This window comes from Pan paniscus, chromosome 19, assembly GCF_029289425.2.
Source record: "Pan paniscus chromosome 19, NHGRI_mPanPan1-v2.0_pri, whole genome shotgun sequence".
In the NCBI taxonomy this organism is placed as follows: Eukaryota; Metazoa; Chordata; class Mammalia; order Primates; family Hominidae; genus Pan; species Pan paniscus.
In genome coordinates this window covers 90702933-90712470 of record NC_073268.2, presented here as the reverse complement: position 1 = coordinate 90712470, position 9538 = coordinate 90702933, and the positions used below count along the sequence as shown (strand labels likewise).

The 9538-nt window shown below is 42.8% G+C and overlaps 2 protein-coding genes across 7 annotated transcripts in view; one reads left to right on the top strand and one right to left on the bottom strand.

The window, feature by feature from the left end:
* The window catches only part of LOC100977992 (CMRF35-like molecule 1), a 43698-nt gene extending 39517 nt beyond the window's left edge, over positions 1-4181 (top strand). For 4 of the 5 annotated variants that reach the window (XM_063599378.1, XM_063599377.1, XM_003813337.5 and 1 more), the window contains one exon: positions 421-4181. The gene's annotated coding sequence lies outside the window, so the exon portion shown is untranslated. The remainder of the gene's footprint in view (positions 1-420) is intronic. The other variant, XM_063599376.1, reaches the window with a different exon arrangement.
* The window catches only part of RAB37 (RAB37, member RAS oncogene family), a 78784-nt gene extending 72454 nt beyond the window's left edge, over positions 1-6330 (bottom strand). Inside the window, exon 1 of one of the 2 annotated variants that reach the window (XM_008965914.5) lies at positions 4188-6330. In XM_008965914.5, coding sequence (XP_008964162.1) covers positions 4188-4259 — 72 coding nt within the window. In that variant the 5' untranslated portion in view covers positions 4260-6330. The remainder of the gene's footprint in view (positions 1-4187) is intronic. The other variant, XM_003813332.6, reaches the window with a different exon arrangement.
* Positions 6331-9538: the final 3208 nt, after the last annotated feature.

Here is a 9538-nt window from a genome sequence, read left to right as displayed (position 1 = left end):
GAATTTTCTAAGAGTTACTTGGGCTTGCCTGGGTCAGCCTCCAACTATTGGGACCAGCTAAAGTGCAAGAGCTACACAATGCCTATCATGATATTTGGCGTATATTTTTCAAATAAATGAATTTCATCAAGTCCCATATGTCACCTCCAAGAGAAAAAAGATATTCAACTTAGGAAGTCAGAGCTGGGATGTTTGCATAGAAGTCATGCTTTTTGTATAGATGGGTTGTGTGAGTTTATTTCCATGGACTTCTGCCTGTGAAATATGTAGTGTGTGTGTTTCTGAGGTTCTCTGTGTATGAAGCTGCTGCTCTTCTCACAAAGCTCATCATTTTAGGTGAGACCGAATGTGACACCCATTGAAGTCGCTTTGGAGCCCAAGATGCATGCCCTAATACAACCACTTTTTTTTTTTTTTCAGATGGAGTCTCACTCTGTCACCAGGCTGAAGTGCAGTGGTGTGATCTTGGTTCACTGCAACCTCTGCCTCCCAGGTTAAAGCGATTCTTCTGCCTCAGCCTCCTGAGTAGCTGGGACTATAGGTGCATGCCACCACCCCCGGCTAATTTTTGTATTTTTAGTAGAAATGGGGTTTCACCATGTTGGCCAGGATGGTCTCGATCTCCTGACCTCATGATTCGTCCTCCTTGGCCTCCCAAAGTGCTGGGAGCCACTGCGCCCAGCCAATACAACCACTTTTATTGAATGCTTCCTATATTCCAGAGATTTTATATATATGCGTTACATTATATTTGCTAACATCCTTGCTCAAAAATAATAAGGCAGGTATTATCATTCCTATTTTATAGCTAAGAAAATTAAGACTCACAGATGTTGCTCAAAGTCACATCAAGGTTTGGCTTATTCCAAGCCTGGAGTTTCGTTTCATCATACGACAATATCTCTTCTCTGGCAAGTTTCTAGGACTACCCTACATAACATCTGCTGTGCTGTCAAAACACGAGATGATGCTTCTTCCTCTATAATGACAATCTCTGGGGGAAGGTGTTTGGCAAGTGGAATGTGGGAGGGGGCCTCTTGGGAAGCTGACAAGGTTCTATTTCTTTCTCTTGATAGTGATTGCACAGGTATGTTCACTTTGTGATAATTTACCAAGGTAGACACATAAGATTCAGGATTTTTTTGTGTTTGTCATATTTCTTTTTGTTTTTTTGAGATGGAGTCTTGCTCTGTTGCTGAAGCTGGAGTGCAGTGGTGTGATCTTGGCTCACTGCAGTCTCCACCTCCTCGGTTCAAGTGATTCTCCTGTCTCAGCCTCCCTAGTAGCTGAGATTATAGGAGTGTGTTACCATGCCTAGCTGATTTTTGTATTTTTAGTAGAGACAAAGTTTCGCCACGTTGGCCAGGCTGGTCTTGAACTCCTGACCTCAAGAGATCTGCCCGCCTCAGCTTCCCAAAGTGGTGTTTGTTATGTGTCAATAACAAGTCTATTTAAAAAATCATTTCTCCACGCTGGGCATGGTGGCTCATACGTATAATGCCAGCACTTTGGGAGGCCGAGCGGGTGGATCTCTTGAGGCCAGGAGTTCAAGACCAGCCTGGCCAACATGGTGAAACTCTGTCTCTACAAAACAACAACCGCCAAAAAATTAGCCAGGCATGGTGGCACATGCCTGCAGTTCCAGTTACTGGGGAGGCTGAGGTGGGAGAATCACTTGAGCCTGGGAGGCAGAGGTTGCAGTGAGCTGAGATCACACCACTGCATTCCAGCCTGGGCGACAGACTGAGACCCCACTTCAAAAAAAGAATTTATCCTAGCAATCAATGTTGGAGGGGAGCCCTGCTTCTCATGGACAATAGACACTAATTAATCAATGGGAACTCCTTGGACTCTACTACATAGTAATTTTTAATATAATACAAATAAGTTGATGCCCTACCCCTTTACAAAAAGAGTTTTAAGTGGATCACAATAAGACATCATGCACAATCATAAAGTAGTATTAGGAGGAGGTTGTCAGCACTATATAAGAAGGAAAACTTTCCTTACATACATATGTCACTCTGCTGGGCACCACAGAAGGTTTAAGGCTGGCTCCTGCTCTCCGGGTGCTCACACAGCCAAGCTGATGACATTGAGCCTTTACTAGTAGTAAATAGATACTTGCCTTTAAATATGTTGGAACTTGTTGGAATGGGTTCCCACTCTCAATTTGATGATCAATAAACTCAAAGGAAGTAAAAGTCTTCATGGACTACATCCTACATCTCGTGTGTGGGTAATTGAAATGGAAAATACCACATCTGATCAATATTTTGAACAATCTGAGCTCCCAATCTTAAAGCTTTCAAAATGAGTATTTATACCTTTATAGGATGGTATAAACTTGGAGAGACCCACATATCTAGTTGCCAGGAAAATTTTGTAATTGATTGTAATTATTTTCCTCTGCTTGCATAAACTTTTTTTTTTTTTTGAGACAAGGTCTTGCTTTGTTGCCCAGGCTAGAGTGGAGTGCAGTGGTGTGATTTCAGTTCACTGCAGTCTCTGCCTCCCAGGCTCAAGCAATTCTCCTGCCTCAGCCTCCTGAGTAGCTGGGATCACAGGCGCACACCACCATGCCCAGCGAATTTTTGTATTTTTAGTAGAGACAGATTTTACCATGTTGGCCAGGCTGGTCTTGAACCCTTGATCTCAAGCGATCCACCGCCTCGGCCTCCCAAAGTGCTGAGATTACAGGTGTGAGCCACCATGCCTGGCCTTGCATGCAGTTTTTACTGGGCTGAATTTACAACATCAAATAGCACAGAACTTCTTCTAGTTTACTTCAAACTGTGATGGCTTTAAAATTTCTAGACTGGGGTAGTTGTTATACATTTTTTTCTCCTTCTCTATATCCTAGGAATTCAGAGACCTGGAGGGAGAAGACACATGGACTGTCAGATCTAGAGACCTGCTTCCTTCAATAGCTGATTTTCTTTCATTTGTGTCAGAAACAGGCAGCATGGCACAGAGCCATGCACCTAAAACTTTATTGTGCATATTTATTCCTAGAGATCTTGTTAAAATGCAGATTCAGATTCAGCCAATCTAGAGTCAGGGCTTTCTATTGTAATAAGTTCCAAGGTAATGCCAATGCTGCTGGTCCATGGACTGCACACTTTGATGAGAAGTTTAGTAAGGATATAGAGGAAAGAATACTACATGTGTAATAGTAATTTCTGGCTTTTAGTATCAGCTCTGCCATTTACCAGCTTGCTTTCTTGGACAAGTCATTTTTCCTCTCTGGATTTTAGTTTCCTTAAATATAAGCTGTGTGATAGAGGAGGAGGTTGGGTTAGGTTATTTCAAAGCTTGCATTCATAGACTCTTCAAAGTGATGTTTTGATTAAAAAACTCCACCTATAGGATCACGTACAGCTTTTCAAAGGACTAGCAGGTGAACTGGCATTATCAAAGCAGAAAATATAAGGGCTGGAGCAGGAAGGCATGGCAAAGTCAGAGAAAGGGAAGGTGAGCCATAATAACTTCTTATGGCAAATATAATGCTTTGATTATTTCAGAGTGATGGATTTTGAATTAAAACTGTTATCCTGAGAGAGGCTACTATTTTTCCCAACAACTGTCTTAGGGGGAGACCTGCATTACTGAAAACTGAGTTGCATAAGAAACTTGAGTGAAGGAAGCAATGGATATGTTAGTGCTTTGAAATAAGCAAATGCTTACAGGGGCTGTGAGGGAGTCATGGCTGGAGGGAAGCTTTCTGGAGCCATGAGGGAGTCTGATTTGAAAACAGCAGTTCATCTCTGCTGCAGACCATTTATCTAATTTCAGACAAATTGGCCAGAAATTTAGGTATTTGGCCACTGCTAGCAGACGTAACAGGGAGAAATGCAGTCTCCTACAAGGGTTAGGAGAGCAAGGTGCCAGGGGTCACCCAGGGGCATAAATAGGCAAGGAGAAGGAGGGGGTGAAAAAGGAACACAGATGATGTAAGTGAATGAATGAAGCTTCTGACCATCTGAGCCTCTGGCGGCAGCCCTTCCCCAAGAGCTCACGCATCTCTATTTTGAGCAGGAAACAGGATCAGACAGAAAGGGCTCCCCAGACTCACAGATACAAGCTAGTTTCTCATTAAGTCCCAAAGCAAAGTCAGGGGAGTGGAGAAAACTCCTGGTGCTGGCGCCTCTTCCAACGTTAGGTTGAGGAATACAGGAGATGTTTACCTTATGCAGGACGTGGTCGTTGAAGTCAGGGCCAGCTCCTCCCTGGTAGGAATCGGGTCTCTGCGGGTCCATGCCAGGCTTGGAGCTCGCCGCTCCGGCTCTCCCTGCGCTCTGCGTCAGCGCTTCCCGGAGCTCGGTTCGAGCTCCGCTGGGTGTGGCAGCCTCGGGTCTGAGCCCTGCGGGCCGGGCCGCATCCGTTTTCAGCACTGGACAGTTCCCCGCAGCGGCCGCGGCGCGGTACCAGGCGGGCAGGCGGCCACGTTCTTCCAGGACTGAGCGTTTCAGCACCAGGAACAGCGACTCCGCCGTTGTGCGCCCGGGACCAGAGTTCTGAGATCCTGTCCGCTCCAATCCCTGCCTCTTAGGACTCCAGGATGCTGGCAGGGACGCAAGATTTGGGTCCGGCTGATGATCCCTGCGTATTTCATTCAGCTACCGGACTCCGGAGGCTCAGCACCCGGCTGCGTTCTCAGGGCATTGCGGTCCCGGGAGCTCACCGTTCCTGATCCCGAGCGAACGGGCATCTCCGTCACCACGCAGCTCAGCGCAGCACAGCTCTCCTCACACGTTTGCAGAGGCGAAGTCCTGCGGCGCTGGCGGCGCTTCTGTTTTTGTCCCTGGAGAATTCTCTCCAGGATGTATGAGATAAATAGAGCTTCTAAGTCTGAGGTCGACAGTAGATGGGTCTTAGGTGTCCCCAAAGTCCCTGAAATATGCAAAATTCTGTTTACCTGCGTTTTCCTAGGGAGAAGGTCCAGGGCTTTGATCACATTCTCTCCAGCACACATGACCGCAAGAAGTTAAGGACAATGGGCTCAGGAGAGGCAGATGGTGGTTTGGTTAGGAGCACAGGCTCCAGGATTCAAATCTCGATTCTGAAAATTATTAGTCGTGCAAACTCGGGCAAATTAATCTCTCCTAAGTGTCCACAAAATGGAGATAATATTATAATAGTACCTGCCTCATGGTTTTGTTCTGAGTATTTAATGAGTTAATTCATGTAAAAAGCCTAGAACAGTGCCCAGCGTGTACTAAGAACTCAATAAATGTGAGCTACTATGCTCTCCTGGCAGGGGATGAAGAGCTCTGGCTACTTCTCCTATACATCAGGGGAGTCCTGCTGCTGCGACCTTTGATTGGCAAAATTGCATCATCACATGGAATATGAGAGCGTGAGGCTGACCACCATGGGAACTGGAGGCTGAGACTGTGGCCTCTGGGATTATTATCAGATTACTAAGGACAAGTCCTAGTACCAGCCACAGGCCCTTGGAGTCAATATCAACATGGAAGGAAAGAGCCAGGCTTAGGGTTAAAAGAGTGCGTTTTACTGCTGGGTTTCACTCCTTTTTGGCTGAGTTGTGTGAGCCAGATCACTCGTGTTCCCTGGGATTACTTATGTTTTCTCATCTGCAAAATAGGTAGAGTAATCTATGCCCACTTTATTGGGTTTGGGGGAAGAGTGAGACAATGTATATGAAAAGTCTTTATTTTCTTTTAAATTGTAAAGCAAATTTCATTTATAAGGTGTTATTATTGCTGGAATCACTATACTGTAGATACTCAATGAACATTGATTAAATGAACAAAGCTAGGGAACCAATGTGTTTGTTTTATGAGATTCTCACTGGGCTGATTTTTTTTGTTTTTGTTTTTTTTTTTTGTTTGTTTGTTTTCAGCCTGTGACAAATGCATAACATCCAATGGTTGGGGTTCTTAATGTGAGGTGGATAAATGGATGTTAGGGGAACTTTGCAACATTGATAACATTACACAAAATTTTGCTTCTGTGACTTTTTCTGGGGGAGAGGCAATCTCCAGAAGAAGAAATGAATCCCATAGATTTTATTAAGTTCTCAAAGTTGTCTATACTCAAAAAAAGTACAGAATGGATAGCTTAGACTCACTCATCTTAACTTTCTCCTGAGCTTCCTCACCAACCCTGACTATTATAGATAAGAAGATTCTAGAGGCTTTGCCTGGAACCTCACATTCCTTGGAAGGGTCACTCCTCAGGGTCTTGTTTGGAGTTCTGAAGCTTCAGAAACATGATTCTGTTTGTTCAGGTTTATAGAGCAAATAGCAGAGGATCTGAACCAATCCAGAATTGATGATGGAAGACTTTCATGAGAAATGATGTTTAAGCTGAGATCTGAAGGAAAAGTGGGCATTAGTCGAAGAGGGTGGTGGTGGTGGAGTGATTCCAGGCAAAGCGATCGATACATGCAGAGGCTTTAAGGTGTGAAGAGCTGAGAAAAGACCAGTGTGGCTAGAGTCCTGAGAAAGATGGGAGAAGGGTAATGGGAGACCAATCTAGAGATAGATAAGGACCAGATCATGTGGATCATGTTAAGAGTTTTGAACTTCATTCTAAGGGCAATGTGAAGCCATTGAAGGACTTCAAGCAGGGAAATGGCATGGCTAGATCTGGGTTTTAAAGATACTACTTTGGCTACTGTATAGAGAATGAGTTAAGTCAAGAATGAATGTGCTCTTTTATTGATTTATAAAATCGATTTTTATATTATGGGCATTAATCCTTTATGTCATAAATATTGCATTATTTTCCATAGATTTCTTTTCTTTTCTTTCTTGTTTTTTTGAGACATGGTCTCACTCTGTCACCCGAGCTAGAGTGCAGTGGCTCAATTAAAGCTCACTGCAGTCTCGACCTCCCAGGCTCAAGCAATCCTCCTGCCTGAACCCTCTGACTAGCCAGGACAACATGTGTGTGCCACCATGCCTGGCTAATTTTTGTATCTTTTTTAGAGACGGGTTTTCCATATTGCCCAGGCTTGAACTCCTGGGCTTAAACAATCTGCCTGCCTCAGCCTCCCAAATTGCTGGGATTACAGGCGTGAGCCACTGCACCTGGCTGTGGATTACTTTTCAATGATTAACTTTGTTTATGCTTTTATTATACTGTATTAAAGTTTTTAATCTTTAAGTTTGGGCTGAGCATGAGCAGGCATTAGCTAGGCAGAAGAGATCATCAGAAGGCGTATTGTTTAGTGTGAACCCCAAATATCTGAGACAGCTCTCAGTCAATTTAGGAAGTTTATTTTGCCAAAGTTAGGGACACACACCATGACACAGCCTCAGGAGGTCCTGATAGCATGCTCAAAGTGGTCGGGAGGCAGCTTGGTTTATGTATTTTAGGGAGATATGAGACATCAATCAATATATGTAAGATGTACACTGGTTTGGTCCAGAAAAGCAGGACAACTCCAAGTGGCGGGCCGGGGCCGGGTGGGGGGGGGTGGGGGGCGGCGGAGCTTCTTGGTCAAAGGTAGATAAGAGAAAAATGTTTGCATTATTTTGAGTTTCTGATTAGTCTTTCCAAAGGAAGCAATCAGATATGTATCTATCTCAGTGAGCAGAGGGATGACTTTGAATAGAATGGGAGGCAAGTTTGCCCTAAGCAGTTCCTAGCCTGACTTTTCCCTTTAGCTTAGTGATTTTGGGGTCCCAAGATTCATTTTTCCTTTCACATGAGCAAATAATAAAAGTAAAGGAAAGTAGGTATTCTTTAGAGAATGTGCCCGTTATATAACAATACTATTAATTTAGAATTACATACGTTGTGTCTTCCTATTTTTTAAATTTGTTAAGATGTGTTTTGAGGTCTTATCTTGGTGAGCATTCTAGGTGAGGTTGAGAAGAATGTGTGTTTTGTTATTGTTGGATAGAGTATTCTATAAATGCCAATCAGATCGAATTGATTGATAGTGTTCTTCAAGTCAACTATATCCTTTATGTATTGTATTCCTGCTAGATCTATCACTTACTGACAGAGGGTTTTGAATTCTCCATCTCTACAGTGGGTTTGTCTTTTTCTCTTTACATTTCTATTTGTTTTTGCCTCATGTATTTTGACACTCTGTAATCAGGTGCATGCACATTTCTTGGAGAACTAATTCCCTTTGTCATTAGGTAGGTTTCCCGTTTACTCCTAACAATTTTCCCTGTTCTAAGTCTTCTTTGTCTGGAATTAACATCGCTACTCCAGTTTTCTTTTGATCAGTGTGTCGTCTAACTTTTTCCATCCCTTTATTTTTAAACTTTGGAGTCTTTATATTTAAAGTATATTTCTGGTAGGCAGCATAAAATTGGATCTTCCTCTTTTATGATAACCCTCTGACAGTCTCTGTCCTTTAATTAGTGTATTAAGCCATTCATATTTAAAGTGATTGTTACTATATTTGGATTAATATTGACCATGTTTGTAACGGCTTTTTATTCATCTACAGATGCTACTGCTTCTGCACTCTCTGAGCAATTTATATGATTTTTAAAAATTTTATCTTCTCTCAGAATATCAGTAAAAAATTCTTCTTAAAAAATTTTAGGCTAGGTGCAGCAGCTCACACCTGTAATCCCAGCACTTTGGGAGGCCGAGGTGGGTAGATCACCTGAGGTCAGGAGTTTGAGACCAGCCTGGCCAACATAGTGAAACCCTGTCTCTACTAAAAAAAAAAAAAAAAAAAAAAATTAGCCAGGTGTGGTGGTGTGTGCCTGTAATCCCAGCTACTCAGGAGGCTGAGGCAGGAGAATCACTTGAACCTGGGAGGCAGAGTTTGCAGTGAGCCAATATCACTTCATTGCACTCCAGCCTGGGCAACAAGAGTGAAACTCCATCTGAAAAAAAAATTTAAGCAGTTCTCTTTAGAGTTTACAGTATATTCTTAAAACTAAACTAAATCTACCTTCAAACAGCACTATTTCTGCTTCATGTGTAGTGCAGGTGCCTTAAAAACAGTATTCCTGAGTCCTCCCTTCCAGCCTTCTGACATTGCTATCATTTATGTCATTTATCCACATGCTATAATCGTTAAATACTGATTACTATTGTTACTTTAAACAGTTATCTTTTAGATCAATTAAGAATAGGAAAAATAAGATTTTTATGTGAACTTCATTTACACCTTCTCTGACACCCTTCTTTGCTTCATATAGATCCAAGTTTCTGATATGTGTCACTGTCCTGCTTGAAAAAAAATTTTTAACATTTCTTGTAAGGGAAGTCAGCTGATGACAAATTCCTCAGTTGTTTGTCTGATAGTATCTATTTCTTCCTCATTTTTTAAAGAAATGGGATCTTGCTATGTTGTCCAGGCTGGAGTGAAGTGGCTATTCACAAGTAGGATTATAGTACACTGCAGCCCCAAATTCCTGGGCTCAAGCAATCCTTCTGCCTCAGCTTCCCAAGTAGCTGGAACTACCAGTGCGTAGTACCATGCCCAGATAATCTTTTAATTTTTTTGTAGAGATGAGGTCTTGCTATGTTGCCTAGACTGGTCTCGAGCTTCTGGCCTCAAAGGATCCTCCTACCTCAGCTTCCCAAAGGGCTA